General features: G+C 36.1%; 3 protein-coding genes and 1 non-coding gene across 9 annotated transcripts; 3 read left to right on the top strand and 1 right to left on the bottom strand.

Moving 5' to 3' along the window:
- The first annotated feature begins 886 nt into the window (after window positions 1-886).
- Window positions 887-8,231, top strand: LOC144576258 (dehydratase family). Of its 6 annotated transcripts, none has more exons than XR_013518623.1 (14): window positions 887-1,458; window positions 1,965-2,036; window positions 2,163-2,210; window positions 2,746-2,900; window positions 3,631-3,825; window positions 4,206-4,317; window positions 4,459-4,528; window positions 5,126-5,184; window positions 5,270-5,393; window positions 6,454-6,524; window positions 6,984-7,085; window positions 7,374-7,395; window positions 7,559-7,717; window positions 8,003-8,231. XR_013518623.1 is itself a non-coding variant. In XM_078326573.1 (14 exons), exons 1-14 carry the CDS (start codon window positions 967-969, stop codon window positions 8,042-8,044), a joined length of 1,782 nt encoding a protein of 593 aa, XP_078182699.1. In that variant the 5' UTR covers window positions 887-966; the 3' UTR covers window positions 8,045-8,231. The 6 variants fall into 6 exon arrangements, 3 of the variants coding, with proteins under 3 accessions (XP_078182699.1, XP_078182698.1, XP_078182700.1); XR_013518622.1 differs by having other exon boundaries at window positions 7,994-8,231; XR_013518621.1 differs by having other exon boundaries at window positions 7,374-7,457; window positions 7,563-7,717; window positions 7,994-8,231.
- A 2,999-nt stretch (window positions 8,232-11,230) lies between these two features.
- Window positions 11,231-14,001, top strand: SPPL1 (SIGNAL PEPTIDE PEPTIDASE-LIKE 1). The gene is made up of 3 exons (XM_078326570.1): window positions 11,231-12,342; window positions 13,360-13,548; window positions 13,739-14,001. Exons 1-3 carry the CDS (start codon window positions 11,545-11,547, stop codon window positions 13,853-13,855), a joined length of 1,104 nt encoding a protein of 367 aa, XP_078182696.1. The 5' UTR covers window positions 11,231-11,544; the 3' UTR covers window positions 13,856-14,001.
- A 6,383-nt stretch (window positions 14,002-20,384) lies between these two features.
- LOC144543676 (complex 1 protein, LYR family protein) lies at window positions 20,385-21,079 on the top strand. The gene is made up of 3 exons (XM_078292029.1): window positions 20,385-20,410; window positions 20,442-20,648; window positions 20,910-21,079. The coding sequence occupies exons 2-3, from the start codon at window positions 20,460-20,462 to the stop codon at window positions 20,970-20,972; spliced, it is 252 nt and encodes an 83-aa protein (XP_078148155.1). The 5' UTR covers window positions 20,385-20,410; window positions 20,442-20,459; the 3' UTR covers window positions 20,973-21,079.
- A 1,058-nt stretch (window positions 21,080-22,137) lies between these two features.
- TRNAV-CAC (transfer RNA valine (anticodon CAC)) lies at window positions 22,138-22,211 on the bottom strand. The gene has a single exon. It is a non-coding gene; the product is annotated as a tRNA-Val (tRNA).
- Window positions 22,212-22,442: the final 231 nt, after the last annotated feature.

The raw sequence follows: 22,442 nt of genomic DNA, 5'->3' as shown, positions 1-22,442 counted from the left end.
CAATCGAGTTAATGAACTCAAGTCAGTTTTCAGTTTCAATTTGAGTTATTGGCGAGTCAAATTTGAATTGATTCTGAACGAGTTATGAGTCGTGAGTTTTTCTGTGCACCCCTAAGTTTAGACGTCAGTTATCAAGTTTTAGTTGAGACATGTACCTGACTGGCTCCGCCAATAGATACAGATTGGAGACCTTTTGCCACAATTTTTGATATCTGGAGAATCCTCAAGGTGCAAAGAAAGTTTGAGTGTCGCTATGTGCCAAGAAGCCAAATTGTTTTGGCTGGTCATCTAGCAAAGCAAGGTAGATTGAATGGTTGGAGATACACTGGGTATACATACCCTATTTTCTATCTAGCAGTTTAAATTTTAGATTAAATAGAGAAAAGGGCTGGATCACTGACAACAAAATGTTGCATTATATGTAATAGCTTTTTTGATCAACAAAGTATGCCTACGGGCTTTAGAGCAAAAAAAAACAAAAATACGAATACGGGCTTTAGAGCAAAAAAAAACAAAAATACGAATCAAATACAGATCAAATATTATTCATACTGTTTTCACTCCTAGATTAATCATCAATAGCATGAGAAACAATCATAAACCCACACTTGTTGGAATTCAGATCCAATGAAGTAATTCAATTTTTGAGTTTTAGATTGGAACTGTTTGATTTGAATTTGCGACAATCCATCCTCAAGTAAACCACACACATTCTGAACGACCGATTCAAATTTCAAAACGATCCCAAACAACAGATTCAAATCGAACGGTCCCGATCCAAAACAAATTGATTTACAGGGGATCCGGACACCGCTTGCTGCCGCTGCCGAGGTTTAAAAGAAAAATCAAATCCTAAACCCTAATCGAGTGTAAAAGCCCACTAAACCCTTGTCCAGTCTCTCTCCCCATCCCGTGAACACTCTCCGGATAGAAACCTCAGGAGATAGGAGGGAAAAGAAAAGAACAATGCAATCTTTGGCGCTTAAATCCACACACGCCCCCGCCTTCCACCAGCACCGCCGCCGGCGCCGCATCTCCTCAGTTCGCGCCACAACCACCTCCCCTCCTGTAGCCGCTCCTCCCAAGCTGAACCGCTATAGTTCGCGGATCACCGAGCCCAAATCCCAAGGTGCATCCCAGGCTGTTCTGTACGGAGTAGGTCTCTCTGATGAAGACCTGCGCAAGCCCCAAGTGGGGATTTCCTCTGTCTGGTACGAAGGAAACACTTGCAACATGCACTTACTGAGGCTTTCTGAGGCGGTACGGGAAGGGGTGATTGAGGCTGGAATGGTTGGATTTAGGTTTAACACCATAGGGGTTAGCGATGCGATTTCTATGGGTACGAGGGGCATGTGCTATAGCTTGCAATCGAGAGATTTGATTGCTGATAGTATCGAGACTGTCATGGCTGCACAGTGGTACGATGCTAACATTTCAATTCCTGGTTGCGATAAAAATGTAAGCTTTTGTCTTTTTGGTAGTTACTCTAAGAATTGGTTAATTGTATAATATAACGCCAAAGGCGTGAAGGTGTCTTTATTGACCGTGTTTTGAATGCTATTTCCTTTTGCTATTGCTAAGGTGTCTTTATTGGCTGCAGCTTCTGCTTTGTAATGTGGTACATTTTCACCAGAAAGTTAATTGTTTGTGATTATAGCACTCCCACATTTTTTATTAGCATGGAGCTACTAACCATTGTTCCTTATCCCTAGTAGCCTCTCTTTTTCATCTTTACAGGCCAAAGTTAAATTAATTAATTGGGTCAATGTTGTTACTATAAAAATTACTTAATTAATTAGTAATCTTACTCGCTTGAATATATCTTTAACAATCGAATATTAGTCGGGAGTAGGTTGCTAGTTGCTATTATGCTGACATTGATTAATTTGACATGACCCAAACCTTCTCTGCAAGAGTTAAATTAATTTGTCTCAATATAAGGAGTGTTTGTTTCTTATTTTCAGATGCCTGGTACAATTATGGCAATGGGACGGCTCAACAGGCCAAGTATTATGGTCTATGGAGGAACTATCAAGGTCAAGTAATGATCCTTTTGAAAATTAGGTGTTACCATATGTTTTAGAAACTTTGTTTGTTTATATCTGGTTTTCTGCTCTCTCTTTTTGTAAGAACTTTAACTCACAGCATTTGTTATCTTGCAGCCTGGCCATCACCAAGGCAATTCCTTCGACATTGTTTCTGCTTTCCAGGTAAGTGTTTCCTTAGTTTTCTTAATTTTAGTGAAGGGCAGTTTCACTAGAGTACATGTATACCTTACAATGATATCATGATAGTACTGTCAAAAAGAACAAAAAAATCATCATGTATTTCCCTGCACAGAACATATCATGCATACAATGCAAAAGTACTAGAAATTTCTATACCCCTCTTAACCATTGACTAAGAAAGTTTGCCAAACCACCCTTCCCTTTTCAGTAAGGTTGCAAATGTGGGATTATTTGGGTACTTATGAATACCATGTTCAGACGGATGGCATTTGAGAAACTTCTGATTTTTAATGGGTACTTGGTATTATTCTGATGTTTAGGGCAGTCATAAAGTTATTATACTATTTATTGGAAGAGCTTTATAATTACTGGCATACTATTGGTTGTCATATGTAAATAAATTAACTGATAAGCATAACTTCAATACAACTATCATCTTAGTCATTAAATATAGACATCCTTATACAATCAAGAACTCTTTTGTTAATTTTATTTTTGTGGATATTTGTTTTGTCAGTGTTATGGAGAATATGTTAGTGGGTCAATTAGTGACGAGCAACGGGTCAATGTGCTTCGTAATTCGTGCCCTGGGGCTGGAGCATGCGGTGGCATGTACACTGCCAACACAATGGCTTCAGCTATTGAGACCATGGGCATGAGTCTCCCTTATAGGTACTTTTAAAAAACTTTTTCAGCCACTGAGTTGGGAAGAAAAGGAAAGGGAAGGGAAGAGAAGGAAAGAATGAGGAGTTCAGTTTTTTACCCTTCAAATTGGGAGGGAACAAATCTACAAGAAATGAATAGAGGGATTCTCCCTATTTGCCTTCATTCACCTCCATTTACCTTTGGGAATTAAAACTCAGGAGCAAGATGAATGTGCCTCTTTCTCTCCTCTCCCTTCCCCTCCTTCCCATTCACCTCCTTTACCCCACTTGGGAGTATGACCGCTGAAAGAATTAGTGAAAATTTTCTTTGATTTGTATGCTCTTGGTTGATGCCACTACGAAGTCAAGCACCCACCTATGCAAATGAGCTTGCTTATTTGGGTTATTTTCCATGAAAATTGGTGACCGCAACTTGAGCACACATCAAGCGTTGATAGCCCAAATTTATGCTGACCATTCTAATGCTCAGATTAGCATAGCCCTGCCAAAAATAATCATGCATATCCAAACAGAAATTTCTTGAAAGATGCTCAACCTACCTGTCATTCATTTGCTTCTCAAACTAGGGTGATATTAGGGATAGATAAGGTACTGGAGAAGATCAGTCATATTACTCATTTTGGATGGATGTAGCTCATATTTTTTGTTTCGTGTGGCTGTATTTAATTATTCTTCCTCATGACTGCATGGTATTTATGTTTCTATTTTTGTTTTCTTTTACCTTGATAAATAAAAAGCTCTTCTACGCCGGCTGAAGATTCACTGAAGATAGATGAGTGCCGCTTGGCTGGAAAGTACCTTCTAGAGCTCTTGAAGATGGATTTGAAGCCAAGAGAAATTATAACTGAGAAATCCTTACGAAATGCCATGGTTATGGTCATGGCTCTCGGTGGGTCCACCAATGCTGTGCTCCATTTGATTGCCATTGCTAGGTAATTAGACCTGTGGTTAAAAAATGCGGTAAACATTTTAAGATTATAAAACCACTTTTTTTAATCTGATTACGGTATAAGGAGATTGTCTCATACAAAATAATATCATCAATTGCATCACTTTGATCATAATTAACATCTTTTTCATACGAGAAGCGAATCTTTTCATTGATTAGAAAAAGAAAATACAGCTTGTTTGAACTAATTTTACCTACCAATTTGCGTAGATGTGTGGGTGCACTGTTTATTTCAGTTGGTATTATGGGGAGAGTGATCAGAGAATATAATAATAAAACTACCTTGCTCTATCATCTTGAGCTTCCGGATAAATTATCTGGTTAATCCTAGGTTGCATTTAACAATTGCCTTTGTTTATTCAGATCTGTGGGCTTGAAATTAACACTAGATGATTTTCAGAAGATCAGTGATAAGGTCCCGTTCCTTGCTGATCTCAAGCCGAGTGGCAAGTATGTCATGGAGGATTTGCACATGGTAAAAGCACAAAAATAATGCTGTTGAACTGTTCTATCATATGCAGGCCCCCTTTTGAAATTTTCAATCTTCAAACTGCTTTTTACAGTAAATTTGCTGTGTTTTATCTTGTTGTAATTTGAAGTTTTTGGTGCAATGCAGATTGGGGGAACACCGGCTGTTATTCGCTACCTATTGGAGCATGACCTCTTGGATGGCGATTGCATGACCGGTAGGTGTTGGGCTTAGGATTTTGGTGACTTTTCATATATGTTTGCTTTTGTAAGAAAATTGCATGCCCGACTTGAAATGCCTCAAAATGTTAGCTGCAGTTGTGTATCCCTGTTAAATTAGAAACATCTCAAATGACCTTGAAAACATGGGAGAAATCACTCATCACCGTTTCCAATTTTCTTCAAAAACATTCTCACACCATCCGTCCTCTTTTCATGTCATATGAAGAGAAAAACATTGAGGGAGGATTCCTTACATAAGAGCCAACAAAGTTACCATGAGACGGGGTGGGAAAAGTTTGGCCATATTTAAATGACAGCAATGTATGCAAGATGTTGACATAGCTTTTGCTTTAATTTGAAACGTTCTTGTGAAATAACATTAAAACATAATTGAGTTGAACTACCAGTGGTTGCCCCCCCCCTCCTCTGTCCCCTCTAGCTTGGCCCTGGACCAAGATATTTATTGTCTGAAAATTTTACCTGATATTGTTTAGGTTCTGCAATAAAGGGTACAACTGAAATCATATATTTTTGTTATTTATCTAACATTTTTAATTTTTAAAATTGTAACTATCGTTGTATTTCAATTACAGTTACGGGAAAAACTCTGGCTGAAAATGCAAAATTAGTCCCTTCTCTGAAAGAAGGACAGGTAGAGCTATTTGGCAAATGTTTGAAGGCTATAGCCTGAAATACCTTTAATATAATTCTGAGGTTATTTTGATGTTTTTTTTCAGCAAATAATACGACCATTGGAGAATCCTATCAAACAAACAGGACATATTCAGATACTTTACGGAAATGTTGCACCCGACGGATCTGTGGCTAAAATTACTGGAAAAGAAGGGCTATTTTTCTCTGGTAATAGTTGTTTATTCTTGGCAGAAATAATTTATTTCTGCACCTTAGCAAAGGGTTATCGGTTAACCCTTTGTGACTGAACTATCATGTTCTATTATAAATCAGTGAATTTAATAGAGCATGTTTGGATGCATGAGAATAGCACTAATCTGGGAGTAGTAGTGTTGTTCTTATTTGGATGCAATTTAAACACTTTTTTCCTCTTTGGAATAGTGTACAATTTGTGGGAATAGTGGATTAGCACTGTTCTAAAGAATGCAATCCAACAACATTTGCACTATTCCAAATAGCACAAAATTAGCACTCTTCTCATGCTATTCGGTTTTCATTCTTCTCACACTATCCTCACACACTAATCCGAATAACACTATCTTGACAATATTCCTTCAATGATCCAAACGCATCGATACTCTGTACTTGTTTTAAAGAAGAATAAAAATACCTTCACCCTGCATATCTCGCTTCTTTTTTTATATTTTGAGAGAAATGGTTGGGGGGATACATGAGTGAGGCTATGGTACTATGCATAGCACACGTTGGTATGTACTTTGGACGTTTACAAAGTCCCAATAGTCGATCTGAACTGTTCAACATTATTATCATATGAAAATGTACTTGTAGATCAAATTTTAGAATTTTTAGAATTTTTTTTACTATTTTTCTAGATAAGTAGAAATTCACTTGATCTAACAATTCTAGACCATTCAAAAGTTGTGATTTTCTATCTATATAAAAAATAGTAAAAAAATCTAAAAAATATGTAAATTTTAGTTTGCAAGTGTATATTTATATGGAAAGAATGTTGAACAGTGCAGATTGACTATTTGAACTTTGAATACGAAGATATTGATCCAAAGTACAGACCAATGTGCGATATGCATAGCACCATAGCCTCACTCAAAATATATTATATATAGGGGAAAAACAGGTGTGGAAAATATATTTATGTTTTTTGTAGGGCTTACATAATAATATTTCTTGTTCTGCTTGATTGCATAACATTACCTTTTCATATTACATATGTTAAGATTTATAATTTTTTCGGAAATCAATTGGACAGGTCCAGCACTTGTTTTTGAAGGAGAGGAAACTATGATTGCTGCAATCTCAGAAAACCCCATGAATTTCAAGGTATCATTGATGGTGGGACCATTGAAATAAATAAAAACACTATGCTTTTTAAGTATCTTCTGATGTTATGAATTTGGTCTTCTGTACTGGAATCAAGAGAGTTATGTTTTCATTCACTGCAAAATTTTGCAATGTCTGTTAATCCTGGGAATAGAAACATCATTTGTACCGACAAATGTATCAGCAAATTCCATCACCCTTTGAATGAACGAAAGAAAGGGATAGTTTTGGCATTTTCCAAAAGCTAAAGGGATTTGTGCACAGGAGATATTATGTGCTATCTTCGTATATCGGATGATTTATGCAAAATACTTCATTGGGAAAAGGAACTTTTTGTTATACAAACGTATTTAATATTCTTTGTTGCAGCAGTACATATTCTCTGCTTGATTCTGGAACTATCATATACTGCCTTTTGTTTTATCATTTGCTAATCACATGTTCTGATTTTGCATTAAGGGCAAAGTGGTAATTATTAGAGGGGAGGGTCCTAAAGGTGGGCCTGGCATGCCTGAAATGTTGACTCCTACAAGTGCCATAATGGGTGCTGGTCTTGGAAAGGTACTTTTAGCATTGTCACCACTAGTATTTTAACATTATTTAGTATTTTACACTTTTTGTTGCTACTGAAACTTTGCTAGATTTTATTGTAACATCATCATCATCATCATCATAATGAGCGCTCGTGTTTGTGGTTATTGGTTGGTTGTGATCTTTTTCATTATTTTAGTTTGTTTCCAGTTGATGGTCATATTTGAACCCTTTTGCAATATGTGAAGTTGAATTTCCATGCGTTTATCTTTTCTGCTTCAAATTTTTATATAGAGTGGTTTTGATTTGATGATGCAGGAATGTGCATTGCTAACTGATGGTAGGTTCTCTGGTGGGTCTCATGGATTTGTTGTTGGCCACATTTGCCCTGAAGCACAGGTAGTTATAACTTGTCTTCAATAGTTCAATCTTAATTACCTTTGATTTTTTTCAGTTGAAATTGACCAATCAGATTATCAAAAATTATAAATCTCAATTTGCAGGAAGGAGGTCCTATTGGCTTAATACAAACAGGTGATCAAATCACCATAGATGTTGCTAAGAAAAGAATAGATGTTAATCTGACTGAAGAGCAGTTGGAAGAGAGACGAAAAAGGTGGACCTCACCAGCTTACAAAGCCAACCGAGGTGTTCTTTATAAGGTACCTGGTTTAGCTCAATCCAAAATTTACTATGGTTCGCTCTGTTAGAACCTGCTGGCACCAACAAACAACCAAGGCCAAAGTTAATGTTCAACCAATACCATATCACCTTGTATCACAGCTGAAAACTAAAACAAGGAACTAAAGTAAAAAGACAACTAAAACCAAGAACAGAAAATTATGGCTCCAATACTGGCGCAAAGGGATTTTATATTAAGATGTAATGTTGGCTCTAAATCTTGATATGTTTTTTTTTTCTGAATTTAATCTGCACAGTATATAAAGAGTGTGCAATCAGCGTCACAAGGATGCGTCACAGACGAGTAATGAAGGGAATAATTTAAGTGCATGATAATTAATTATTGGGGCATTTAAGAGTGAAATGCTCTTGAAGCATCCAGTGGATGTCTGATGATGATCTGCGTCGGCTTGAACAAAATAAAATGTAATAATTGAACTAGACAATTTTGTGAATCCAATTTTTGTAGTGGAACCAGTCTTGTCAACTTTCTTATTTGTTTTTTTTCTGTCGTCATGTCAAGCTTATGGTGCTATTTTCATGATTGTAGAGCTAGAAGTTGTGTAAGGCTGCTTATGGCCATGCCAAAAAAAAAATGTACCAAATATGTACCAAGTCAAAGAAAATTTAACGAGTCTTAATAAGGAATCTTATTTAAACAGGCAGGATATAAAATGAACTATATTGTAAAAATGAGTTGGTAGTTCAGTAAAAAAAGCGGTATTGTAATAATATTAGTTCGTTTGTTTTTATTACTTCTGAATATATTAGTTAACGAGGGAATCACTTGATAATTATTTATTAAAATAATTTTGATCATTTTCAAAATTAAAGTATAAATTTAAAATTCAATTTTATAAGCATGATTTATAATATATTATTTACAGATCATGTTTATAAAATATGGTGAAATGTTGTGTATGTTTCATCGCTAATCAAAGGATTGCAATTTCATTCGTTGGAAGACGATTCTTGATGAATCATCGAACAATACTTAAATTGTATAAAATTTAATTGTTAAGCTATCTATGCATCCAATAATATACTTATAAATTTCTTTACTAATTTTCAATTATATATATATTTTAAATTTATGTTGTCAAGATTACTGAGATAATCATTGACAAGTGACCTTTTCCTTTTAGTTAAATTAGCTTATTTACTTCCATACTGATTTCATAAAATTAGCTTGTTTTCCAATGTATTTGTACTTCCGTAATCTCGGCCATTCAGTTTTAAAAGCTGTACTACAAAAACTATAAAGCTCAAACAATCAAATAAGACAATTGAAACTGCAATCCGCTTCCTCCAAAAGTACTGAGACATTTTGTACATGTTTCACAGGCATCAAGATAGGGAATGACCGCTCTCTCCGCTGATGATTTTGGTGTGTTACCTTTTCAATCTTCATTTTAGTCTAAAATCAATCTGAAAAAGAAAAAGATATGGTATTTTCTCTACGCTTTAAGAATTGAAGCACGTGAAGTTCAGAACATTTTTTAGCATCCCAGTAATAGATAGTCGCTGGAGAAAATTAAGATTAAACTTAGATGATTTAATGAAAAGGGTAGGCAGAGAGAATGAAAAATGATCAACAAAACAGCAAGAGTCAGGATCAGAGATGAAAAAAAGGAGAGGTCAGCAGTCAGCTTGAATTAACAATAATGCTTAATAGTTCTCATAGAGACAAAAAAATAAGAAGGAAGCAAATTTAATTATACTCCCTTTTCCCATTATAACATAGCTTGCAAAATATCGTGTTTCTTTCAAGGAGCCAAATTCTCCCTATAGGAGATCAGTAATATAAATAATTCATGAATTTTATATCTGAAGAAATGGAAGGAACTGGATGACAACATACTACTTGAAAACAAGATTCCGAATTACTTCACAAGGTTCACAGATGGGTTTGGAGGGAGATTTTTCTGGCATAGCAACTGAGGTCTAGGCATACTCAAACAGAAATTCAGTATTATATACTCCTTTGCATCTGATACAGAGGTGACCACATCATGTGCACACCAACCAAGTCAAGACCCTACAGATTCAAGGAGAAGACAATGGTATGTTCAAACCTATCGACTAGCTGCTGGTAGCAATGGTATTTTTGTTAAAACATGATTAAAAATAATTCAGACTATCGAGTTTCGGTAGAACACATGCTTAACAGCACACATAAAGAATTCAGACTATCGAGATTCGGTAGAGCACATGCTTAACAGAACACATGAAGTTCAGCAGATTCCTGTCTGAACAGCACAGGCAAAGAATCTAGTAAGCAGGAATGAACAAAGTATTATAAGCTACAGATCATAAGCTGATTCAATACGTCACTGGAGGAACAGGTTATCTCTTCCTTTGTTTTGTAATTATTTTTTATCAATGGAAACGGAGACTGAGCGTACCTTCTTTCAAAACAAAAAATTCCTTTCCCAAATTCCAATAAAAATAAATTAAAAAAAAACACTATTTCTTTGTGCTCCAAGCTGGAAGAAAATTCGAAATTCATCACATCGCCAAAACAAACGCCAGCATATTAAAAGGAATAAAAAATTGTGAAAAGGAATTTTCTCTCCTCTTTTGAACCCTAGGCCTCGGCGTAAGTGCGACCCAGTCACCCAGCCGTGACTGGAGAAGGCTTCTTGAGAGAGCAGGAAGACTTGAAGGCCTCGATCTGAGATTGGCATTTAATATAGTCGCCTTTGTTCTCCTCCAGGCATTTCTTCAATGCTTCTACATCGCATGGTGAAGGTTTCTTCACAACCTCAGCTGCGGTATTCCCCGCTTCCATTTCTCAGCTTTAACAGATCGAGAATAGAAGAACTAGAAAAGAAATAAAGAGATTGGCATTTAATGTAGTCGATATTTTTACCAATTATCGGGCGGCCCACTTATCTTGATACCTTCGTCTTGTTGGGCTATAACTACGAGCGGCCTTCGGTATTTTCTTTTCTTAAAAAAAAGTGAAGTCATCTTCATCAGCTTTCATATATTTTTAGAAACTTGTAAAAGAAGTGAAGATTATATGTAAATTTTTAGAAACTTGCAATCCTAAGTCTGCTCAATTAATATGTAAATTCTCTATAATTTACAAATAATATGAGATTATAAATAGAAGCTCAAAATAATAATAGCTCAATTAAATAAAAGTACTAAAAGTTGATAAGTTAAGCAAATTTTATAATGTCCATTATTAATTATAAAGTAATTTCTTTGTACTACAAGCCTACAACAATACGGTTTATAGTAAATTTATGTAAATATTTTTTTCACATCCAGCAAAATCTGATACTTTTCTCTCAATTAATTTCTGCAACTTTAAAAAAAAATTCTGCAATTTATAATAATTAGCGATAGGCCCAAAAAGTAGTGGTCCAACAAATCTCTAAATTGGCCCAATTAAATTATATCTGTCTGCATAACCATCGGATTACACCCGACAGGCCCATCTTCTTCTTCCTAGTTAACCAAACAAGCTACCCCCAATTCTCATTCCGATCATCAATCATATCCGCAATTGGTAAATAAATTAGATCTGAAGACTCAATCAGTTATGCTTGAGCCAGCGCTACTCAGACGGTGAGTCTCTTCCGATTCAAGCTTTGCATCGTGCAAAACACGGCCAATCGGGTTGGAAAATCGCCCAATAATCGGATCGGATCGTGCACTGCCGATGGATAGATTTTCGAAACCATGGTAGCAAGGTAACAATGGTAGAAGGTACTAATTTTAAGTAAGGTACTTCACAGAATAGAATAGGGGGTTCTGGGCCCCCGCTGGCCACCCCCTCGCTCAGTTCTTGATTGCCATGGAGTCACTATGGAAACTGAGTTACCTCCTTGAGCCGGCCTCTCTAACCCTCATGTCAACAGCTGTTTTTGTTACCTATGCCTCTGCCGCACGGGCCCTTGATCACGGCCGAGAAATGGAGAGGAACCTTGACTTCTCAGAGGCCTCCATAACCCTCGATCGGTCACAAGCTCTCATGATACCACTTGCCAGCTCATGTAGCCTCTTGCTAATGTTCTACCTCTTCTCATCTTTTTCTCAGCTTGTTACCGCCTTTACAGCTGTCGCATCAGGGTCCGCTCTGTTTTTTTGTCTCTCTCCTTATGTTGCCTCATTGAAAACTCGATTGAACCTATCTGACCAATTTGCCTTTAGATGCTGTTCCAAATCCTTCACCCGTACACAATTGTTACTACTAGTCTTTTCAATTAGCATGGTCTTGGCTTGGATGGTATCAGGCCACTGGGTACTAAACAACATTTTGGGTATATGTATTTGTATAACCTTTGTTAGTCATGTTAGGCTGCCTAACATAAAGATATGTGCCTTGCTACTGGTGTGTTTATTTGTGTATGACATATTTTGGGTCTTCTTTTCGGAGATGTTTTTCGGCGCGAATGTTATGGTTTCAGTTGCAACCCAGAAAGCATCAAACCCAGTTCACACAGTTGCAAATAGCTTGAGCTTGCCGGGTTTGAATCTGATTACCAAGAAGTTGGAGATGCCCGTTAAGCTTGTTTTTCCGAGGAATTTGCTTGGTGGTATTGTACCAGGGAGTACTGCTATCGATTACATGATGCTCGGCCTTGGTGACATGGTAAGTTTGTTTTGTATGTGCAAGCACTTATGTGTGTTTATTTTCAATTTAGGTTTAACATTAGCTGACTTGATTATTGTCTTTTTTTTGTGCATTTATAGCCAACAGTTTACCAGCAGTTTATTATTCAGATTTGACAGGGGTACAGTAGTGGTCTTTCTTCTTAATTTCTCGGATTTAGTTTTGATTATTGACAAGTGAGTCATAATTTTGATGCAATTTAAGCATGTCGTAGGATTTAATTTTACTTTTCGACAGTTTATTTACATTTTGAAATGCCAGACCTTATATGTAGAAGTTGCAAATGGCACCTAACCATCTTTATGTTACACTGAATACTATATCAATCATTCTCAATAAAAATCATCAGTACTCAGCTTGAGTGAAGCAAGAGAGCATCAAAGTTTTCTTGACTATTTCATAGTAGTGTAACCAAATCTCTTAGTAACCAATTCATCTGTAACTTCAAGCACAACATCTCCCCGCAGGCTTGATTTGTAATGCAACTTGGGCTTACAACAAAAAGGAGCTCACTAAAGTTGTTGGTTTTTAATGGAATGTACCTTTTCTATCAAATAACACTTATATTTTTTATTTTATTTTTGAGTTAAAGCCCTCAGGCAACACTTATATTTTTGGTGTGTGTTCATGTGCAAAGAAGCCAATTCGAAATGGCTGACAACTTGGCGAAAAAAGGGAGGGTAAATGGTTGGGATTATACTGGACATACTTTACCATGTTTTATTCATTAGCTTACCGGCTCTGTTTAGCAGTGTTGTGTTTCTAAAATGTATGATGAAACTTCTCTGTACTATGCCTACGGGCCTTTGAATGACAAAAAAAAAAAAAACTGCTATTTGCAAATTATCTTAAAAAAGTTGGTTACACATGCAAATATGAAATTTTTTATTCTGATTTGCATATAAGAAACAAGTTCTTGTTTGCACAAAAAAAAGAGAGAAAAAATAAGCAATCAAACAGATAGAAGTTTTCTGAAGGTTATTTATTTTATTGCAGGCTATTCCATCCATGCTTCTGGCATTTGTTCTCTGTTTTGACCACAGAAAAAATAAAGACAACGACACGGCTCCCTTCAATGGTCGAAAGTATGTATGGTATGCACTAGCTGGGTATGCAGTTGGCTTGGTTGCTGCTTTAGCTGCTGGGATTCTTTCCCAATCGCCTCAACCTGCTCTTCTCTATTTGGTATATTTTATTCTATGAACTTTTCTCTTGTAAACTACGGGTTTCTGTACTGCCTTTTTCTGGTCTTGTGCTAGATAGACAGTAGCAGAGGTGGCCAGACAAGGTCCCATTCCAATATAGCATCAATATAGAACATCAGAAGTGCCATACCAGACAAAAGTGCAACCCATGTAACATTTTATAACTGCAGGTGCCATCAACATTGGGACCGGTGATGTTTCTAGGATGGCTGAGGAATGAACTAAAGGAGCTATGGGAAGGTTCTAAACCTGTTTTAAACGATAAAGAACGTTTATTGGAGGCTTGAGCTGAGCCCCATCAGTAGTTCTGTAGTTCATTTATATGCTTAATCAATAGTTCATTTTTATAAAGTGCCAGTTTTATATCCTTGTTGTAATCTCCTGGTTGTACTGGATGCTTCAAAGTTGGCAAAAAAATTGATCTTAGGTAAAAGGAACGAGTGCTTATGCCTACTTGTGTGCCAGAGAGAGCGAGAGAGATTTTAGCGTTGTCAATAAAATCTATTTACGTAATTATCCGTCTATATTGTATTTAATAAGGCAGGTATGGGTAAGGATTTTTGTTTTCATTAATTTATCAGGCACATGTAAGAGTTATATTATTTTATAGGATAATTGATATATATAAAATCCCAAATGGTAGTATTTTATACATTTGTTTGATCGTATAATGTTTATCACTTGGCAAGATTGAATTATGTAATATTTTGTATGGTACTTTTTAATTAGTAATTGGTATTATTTTTACATAATGAAAGCACCGAATATAGAAACATTTTCTTACATTTATGATATTAAGTACATAAATAGAATAGATCAGCACAATTTTTACTTGTTTGATTTTTATTTGATTATGTTATATAAATTATTTTTTATTTACAATAATCGGTTATATATTCGTTATTCGTTAACTTTAACGTGCAAGAATAGAGTATGAAAAGCAATATTGATCAGAGGTACGGAGTACAATACAACTATACAAGTAATGCTAATTCTTACTAAATATGTTATGAGTAATACTTCCATTTGATCTGCGGTGCTGTTATAACGGATCACTCCTGTGATGTTAGCCGGATCCGACTCTTAGCCGATAGTAACGGTTATGATTTTTTTTGCAGGAATCATGTGCTGAGAGTGTCCATTCTCCTTGTGCAATCTGTTACTTATTATCTGTGACCAAAGGCATACTAAAAACCAATAAAATAAATATTGTAAGCAATCTGCGATTAAATTATGTTGATTTTTCTCCGCACAAACACAGGTTTTTCGATATTACCGTAGAAAACTTACAATTGACAAAAGAAGGAACAGAGAATATTAGTAACCGAAGGTCCCTCCCCCCTCTGCTTGCCATCTTAACGTCCGTATGGTGAAAATTCCCTTAAACCGGTCTCTCAAACTAACACCTAAATCTATATATACCATAGTATTTGAAGCTCCATCCCCCATGTGGCTTGTTACGGATGATCCCTTGCTGGGGGAGCATTAGGGGTTTTCCGAGCAAATTCTGGCAGTGGGAGGCATTTGAGACAGTATTTTCTGATTTCGGTGCTACTGTCCTGGAATTGGATCCGGGTACATTTTTTCGATCTGAGAGACGCTTTGCAAGAGTTAGGTTGGGAGTTTGTGACCTCATGCTTCTCCCTGCTACTCACTGGGTGCTCCACTGTGACCCAGGAGGCTATCTCTCACGCTTTGATCTGATTATTGAACTCGAACAGGACATGACAACTGGGACTGGTGCCTGGATTCGAAAAACAGCTACTGCTGATCCTCACCAAGCACCTCCAAAATCAGCGACCGCTGATCCTCACAAGGCACCTCCAAAAGAAAAAGGAGTCTCAATCAACGAACCCCCGAGTCGCGACCCTGCTCCAGCTCCACCCATGGTGACTAGGAAAGGTAAAGGGAAAGCAGTTCAAGAGACTGATGACACAGACTCTGTTGACTCTGTATACGAATTTGATGCACAGGGACGTGAAATACACCACTGGACCAATCCCAACCCGAGTTCTAGGGCTGCTGGCTCATCTCGGGTGACTGACACCCCTCCTAATCCTCTTCCAGTCTCTCCTGACCCGATTCGCACTATCCCGGAGGGATCTCAAACTGCTGACCCTGTTACTCCCCATGTATCTGACGACTGGGCGACATGGGTAGCTGCAGATGGTACAACACTTATGGAGGTTCAATGCGGAATGGTGGATCGGGTCACCATTGAACATTTGCCGAATCGTCAAGTGCTAGTGCATACCAATGACGGGGTCGTGCAATGCGCTACCAAGGATATTTTTGCTGCCATGATTGACCACCTGTCAGCCTGGGGCAAGATCCGACCGATTACTGCTACATCCACTCTCAAAGACCTCGCCCCCACTCCACCGACCCCTGTTTCTGACTCTCTAACTCTCTCTGACACGCCTGGCCAAACTGAGGACACACCTGCTCCACGCCGCAAAGGTGGTTCAAGCAGGAAACAAACAGCTCCGTTTGGGGTGATACCTCGCAGAAGCCTCCGCCTTGTGTCACTAAATTCCAATGAATCCATTCTTGCAAAGCCTCCGCCTTGTGTCACTAATCCATTCTTGCTGTGGCTGCCACAAGATATTGATGCTATTCCTCTTCAAGTGTTGGATCCTGAAGATGTGCTTCTGCTGGACTGGGTGACAGGAGAAGAGAATGAGTGATCCTCTTTGTTATTTTGTTATGACTGTGCATGTGTGCACATTATCTAGTTTACTTTCTAGTTTAACTTTGCTTTTGAGTATTTTGATCTTGGACTATATCTATGTACACCTCTTAGTGAGGTCCAAAATTGCTAGCTGTTTTTGTTTTCTTGATTTCCTGGGATGCATTACGTAGGCATCTAACATTTAGTATCATGTAAATATTATATTTGTTTCAATATATGAAACGGGCAAATTATTGCCTTGCTTCAAAAAAAATAAAAATAAAAATAAAATAAATACCATAGTATATGGGTACCAATAACATATCCAAAGCTTCATACTTGGGAGCAAGAATTGCATAAAATGGAAGCAAACAAGAAGTACACAATTATTATTCATTTTCTACATCTATCTCTCTATGAAAAAAATACTTGTATGTAACTGCTTCATCGTATTATTTTTCGTTTGTTTGAGGATTGCTTTGGTAACTGGAGGGGACAAAGTTATAGGACTGGAAATATGCAAGAAACTGGCTTCCAATGGAATAGATGTTATTCTTACAGCAAGAGATGAGAAGAGAGGCAAGGAGACTGTAAAGGAGCTTACAAGAGATTATGGTCTGACGAATATAATCTTTCATCAGCTGGATGTCACTGATCGTTCCAGTATTGAATCTTTAGTTGGTTTTGTCAAAAACCAGTTTTAAAAATTAGATATTATGGTAAACTGAACATGCCTGTTTACTAATGTACCCTGAAAAGTGTGCACAAATTAAATACGGTTCATTTACTAACAAATTGTGTTAACTGGTGAACAATGCAGCAGTTTTAGGATCTGATGAGTTCTCAAAGCCAATCGATGAAAAGGTACATTAATAACAGACATTGTAGTGGGAATTCATTTTTTATTTAGGTCGGTTTTACTGGTATATACATTTTGAATAGGGATCAAAAAAAATATTTTTAACAAGAATGGTGAGTAAAAGAGAGAAGATAATATTAAATAATAAGTATCACATGTGAGCTTTTGATTTTTTTTATTATAAAAAGTTCTAAAATGCTAGAAATCCCCTAAATTAATTTTTAAAAAGAATGGGGGTCGATAGTATACAATTTCACAAAAATATGGGGGTCAATTTCTTGTACATGTAGTATTTTACTATAAATTATAGAACAAAAGTCTACTTCATTACTAGTTTCTGAAAAAAAATGGAGGTCAATTGAGCCCCATTCTACATTACTGCCTCCACCTCTGGGCTCTGGGTATATAGATATTAATTATTTAATATTTTTTTAACAGCTTCCACAACAAGAAAACATGTTAGCACATGTAAATTTCTAATGCACCTTCTTTTGGAACTATTTTGGTGGTGGTGTTATTTTCATAATCATGATTAATACCACCACCATCACAATTACATAAATTACTCTCTGTAATTTATAGAATATGGTTGACAAGCTCAGGAATGAACTCATGGGTATTGACAAACCTAACAATGGAGAGGATCGAAGGTCTTGCAAAATTTTTGCTGAAATCTGTCAAAGACAATACATGGGAGGAAAAAAGATGGATACAGGTTGCTCAATTATACTGCGTGTTGAAGATATGCCTACACAAGAGTTCTTACAAAGAGTTATCCCAGTGTAACTATTACTTGTGTGCATCCAGGTCACGTCAGGACCGACTTGAATTACAACACCGGGAGTCTAACTGTAAGTGAAGGTGCTGAAGGTTCAATAATAGTTGCTTTGGCTGAAGGATGGCTCACTGGGCAGTTCTATGATCGGACTCAGATCTCCACCTTTTTGCTAATAACATTAATTAGGGTCTTATGTTTGAAGCTTTTGTTTAATATTCATATAGAATTGGATAGTAATTTATTTTCCCCGCTTCAGAATTTCTTTCATATATAAACAAAAACTAGCTAGTTCAGATTTTTCTGAGTGTAATTGACTTAAATAAGCTGTTTCTCTTAATTAGTTCAGATTTTTTTCTTAATAAAAAATTAGCCCATGGTTTTCTGATTTACCTACGAACTCCTGGTGAACAAGTTTGCCTATTTCTATTGGTGTCCGTTACTTTTCCAAGTGCATGTTTTTGGTATTTAAATATTTTCATGTTGGAAAATTTGCAAATATAATTGAGGTTATGAAAAATTAAAGAAAAATAATATTATTGATTAAGTACCACAAGTTTGCAAGATTTGTCGAGTACTCACTCAAGTGAAAGGGTACACGAGGTGAAAGGTTTAATCTTGTATCATTATAATTAATAAAATTGGTTTCCCTCCTAATTTGGAGTGTAATAGATGAAAATAAATTTTGTTGCAAATATTTAAAAAAAAAATAACACAAATACTCAACTCTATATCTTACATATGGGCTAGGCTACTATGACATTGGTGTTATTTGAAATTAAATAACACCAACTTTTAAATCCTTAGATCTGCCTTGAGATTCGTACAAAATAAAGTGCTTGAACAGTAAAAGCGGATATTACGAATCTCAAGGCAGATCTAAGGGTTTAAAAGTTGGTGTTATTTAATTTCAAATAACACCAATGTCATAGTAGCCTAACTCCTTACATATATAATTCTCATACCAGTTTTTAGTCACAATCCTACAACAGTCACCGAATTTCTCATTAACCTTCTAAATTTTAATCAACTAAACAAGAAATAAGACGGAAATGAAAGTTAAATTAATTTTTTCTCATTAATCATCCAAACACAAAGATATTAAATATGTTAATCTTCCTTTCTATTCCATTTCATTCCCTTCTATTCTTTACCTCCCCTTACTCCCTCTCCTCTCCATCCAAACAGAGTGTTAAGCTCAGTTCAGTATAAAAAACTAAGACAAGGTAAATTATAATTTCTTCAGGCCTCTAACCTACGAACTTACATTTAAAAAAAAATCTAGTCGTTGTTAAGTTCGCAAAATTTGGTAATACAATTACCAAGTTTTCTTTAGCAAGCATGACACAGTACACATTCTTCATACAATATGGACAACCATGATCATTATTTCCTTTTGTCACTAAAATTGCACAAATAAAAAGGAAACAGGAGCTACAAATGCGCCAATGGAAAAATCCGAACAGATAAAAATATGTATCAGATACCTCTCCCTCAATGGCAGAATAAAAAAATTAAAATTGAAAACGATGGATAAATAAAAATTATGTAATTTTCATAAAAAAAAGGATTAGTAAATAGTAATATATTGAAGTTTTAGAGATTAAAATATATATTTTTTAATTTAGAGGGAGTCTTAGCTCCTTGCCCTGTTACTACTTCCGCCCATGCTCACGCGTATATTTTGCTTCGGTATCCAGTTGTTATTTCATAGATGAATCTAGGGCTGCACAAAAAGTTCGTAATTCGATTTGAGTTTGATTCGAAAAAAGTTTGTAATTAATTCGATTTGAAATTAGTTTGTTTGAAACAAATCAAATCAGTTCGGTTCGAATCTTATTCAAATCAAATTTAAACTGGATATAATTCGTTCTAAATTGATTCGCGAACTATTTATGTTTGGATCTCAAATAATGTAACTAATGGATTCAACCATTAACTTTTTAATAATGCAGAAACCAAACTTATATCAGAGATCAAAATTGTTAATATAATGGTAACTTATAATGGAAAAATGTTTCAGCAGCGTAACAAATTAACAATGTAATAAGTTTCATTTGACTAGATTCATGCCGTGATTTTAATCAATCAAGCAGGTAAAAGGTAAGAGAATTTTAAGCTGGCCCATAATCCATTAGTGTGAATTCGTAAAAGGTAAAAGGAAACTGTGTGAATTTTGTTTCACGAGAAGAAAACTAAGAATAAACTACCGGTATAACTAGGGCTGCTAAAAAAATTTATAATTCGTAATTCGATTGATTTCGATTCAAAAAATTTATAGTTCACAATTAATTCAATTCAAAATTAATTTCTTTTGAAACAAATCAAACCAGTTTGATTTGAATCTTATTCAATTTCAAACTCAAACTATGATAAGTTCGATTCGTTTGCGGCCCTACTCATGAATCAGACAAAATACAAAAAGAAGAGAAAATTTAACTTACCAAATCCGGTATGACCCAGCAGGATTGGGGCCGTCAGCCCTTGAGTTGACAGTGAAAGGTGCAAAGCTAACTAATATCGAAACTTCGATCGCTCTAAACTCTAAAGTCTAAATAAACGCTCGCTTAACAAGAGAGGAGGAGAATGGAGAGAGCGCTGAGAGCGTACATGGAAGTGCTGCGTCTGGTCCGGCGGCTGCCGCCTGACACAAGAGCCTACTACTCGAAGTACGCGCGCGAGAACTTCGTCAACTACAGAGAACTGGACGATCCATCCTCCCTCCCCGATCTACTCCACCGCGCCTATTCCCATTCAACCTGGGTCCTTTCCAAGGTTCTCTTCTTCTCTCTCCCCCCCCTCGGATGTGTGGTCAGATTGGGACAGTATTTTCCGGTAATTCAGAAAACCGTCAAATGGGTTTTCAACCATTCTTCCTCCGTAATGTTTTCTAATTTGTCGAATTATGTCAAGACGGTAGTTAGTTAGGTATTATGGCATACCAGTAACCCAACCTGGCCTGATCCGACCGCAAAACCTATATATGATGACCAGTTTTGGTCTGTGGTATTGATCTCTTTTTCTGTCTTGCTCCAGTATTCGGTGAATGTTTCTGCTGCTGATAGGCTTAAGAGCATCTGCAGTTGCCACAGTGCTTGAGGTGGTGCTGAGCGTCACATGTGCACCGAAGATGTTTGTTGAAATGAATTTGTCATACTTTTTTTTGCTACTTTGTTGGATTTTTCAAATGATTTTGTCAAATAATATGTGACGAGCTTTTAGATTTGAGTGAAAGATAACATTTTTTGAGTCTGATCTTGAAAAATTAGCTGGTCGTTATGTTATGCATGCAAACTGTTTGTTAAAATGCTTCTTAGGGAACTCCTTTGTTTTTTCCTTTACCTTGTATCATTCTTGTGGAGCAGCCAAAAACTGGAAACCTAAAATTGCTGATATGCAAAGTGACCTCTGATTTCTATGATACAACAGTCATGGTAATGGCAAGGATATGCAAAGGGTTTTTTTTTTTTTTTTTGTTTAAATAAGACAGGGTCAAGCCCTAATATTATATTTTATTGATAAATTATAAGTTGTATGCAAAGTTGTTAAAATTCCTGATACAGAACATTTTCTGTAGATATTAAAATGGATGTATCATCTGGACTTAACACAAATTAATTGTTTTAGCAAGTATTTGATAATATTTTTGCGAAAAATATCAATTTTGAAGATCTTTAAAAAATGAAGCCTAAATTGATTCTGTTGGTGGAGAATCTAACTTCTTAAATAATCTTTTTGGTGTGCCTTCATGTTAAACAAAACAAGCAATAAATATGGTGGAGAATCTAACTTCTTAAATAATCTTTTTGGTGTGCCTTCATGTTAAACAAAACAAGCAATAAATATGTGCAAGTAATTCAATTTCTCTTCTGAACGTTAGTACTGGCGTTAATTAGTTTTTCATCTTACATACCTGGCTGAAATAATCTAGCTTTCCATCTCTCATCACTGACATGATTACTTATCATATATCTGCCTGTTTCTCGTGTTGATTCACAAAATTGCAACATGCAAATGAACTGCCCCTATTTTCAGTAACCTTGATTGGTTACCAGCATTGTACATTGTTATAATTTTTCTTCTCGCAACTTTAGTGTGTGAGATTTGCGAGAAGAAAACTAACGTGATAATGCGTGATAATCGTTACCAGCATTGTACATTGTTATAATTTTTCTTCTCGCAAGTTCCAACTTCCAACAAACCTTCTACAAAATTGATGTAAAACTAAACGATAATGGACAAAAAAATATATACTTAATATTGATGTCTGAGCCCGGGTTGGAACCGGGGACCTTTAGTGTGTGAGACTAACGTGATAACCAACTACACCACCCAGACTTTATATTCGAACTAAACCCGAGAAGCTTCATGTATAAAAAATTAATCAACTATGATAGCTTCCTGTTGCTCGAAAGGTTTTTGTCTGCCTTCGACTTATTATTAATGTTGTTTTTTATATTCTTCATCTTTTCAAATCCTAAGTTTTCTCACCAAGTTTAGTTAGATGTGGTCCATGTGATAGGCTAAAGTGTTTTTATTTTTATTTTTTATTAGTTACAACAAACAAGT

Source organism: Carex rostrata, chromosome 25 (assembly GCF_964058835.1).
Source record: "Carex rostrata chromosome 25, lpCarRost1.2, whole genome shotgun sequence".
Lineage (NCBI taxonomy): Eukaryota > Viridiplantae > Streptophyta > Magnoliopsida > Poales > Cyperaceae > Carex > Carex rostrata.
This window is presented reverse-complemented; position numbering and strand designations above follow the sequence as displayed.

Excerpts from the sequence above, each read along its gene's own strand:
- LOC144576258 (XM_078326572.1), top strand. The coding sequence starts at position 967 with ATGCAATCTTTGGCGCTTAAATCCACACACGCCCCCGCCTTCCACCAG. Across the intron at positions 2,211-2,745 it reads ACATTGTTTCTGCTTTCCAG|TGTTATGGAGAATATGTTAG; the intron begins GTAAGTGTTTCC and ends TTGTTTTGTCAG. Across the intron at positions 7,455-7,558 it reads ACATTTGCCCTGAAGCACAG|GAAGGAGGTCCTATTGGCTT; the intron begins GTAGTTATAACT and ends CTCAATTTGCAG.
- SPPL1 (XM_078326570.1), top strand. The coding sequence starts at position 11,545 with ATGGAGTCACTATGGAAACTGAGTTACCTCCTTGAGCCGGCCTCTCTA. Across the intron at positions 12,343-13,359 it reads TGCTCGGCCTTGGTGACATG|GCTATTCCATCCATGCTTCT; the intron begins GTAAGTTTGTTT and ends ATTTTATTGCAG. Across the intron at positions 13,549-13,738 it reads AACCTGCTCTTCTCTATTTG|GTGCCATCAACATTGGGACC; the intron begins GTATATTTTATT and ends TTATAACTGCAG.
- LOC144543676 (XM_078292029.1), top strand. The coding sequence starts at position 20,460 with ATGGAGAGAGCGCTGAGAGCGTACATGGAAGTGCTGCGTCTGGTCCGG. Across the intron at positions 20,649-20,909 it reads CAACCTGGGTCCTTTCCAAG|TATTCGGTGAATGTTTCTGC; the intron begins GTTCTCTTCTTC and ends GTCTTGCTCCAG.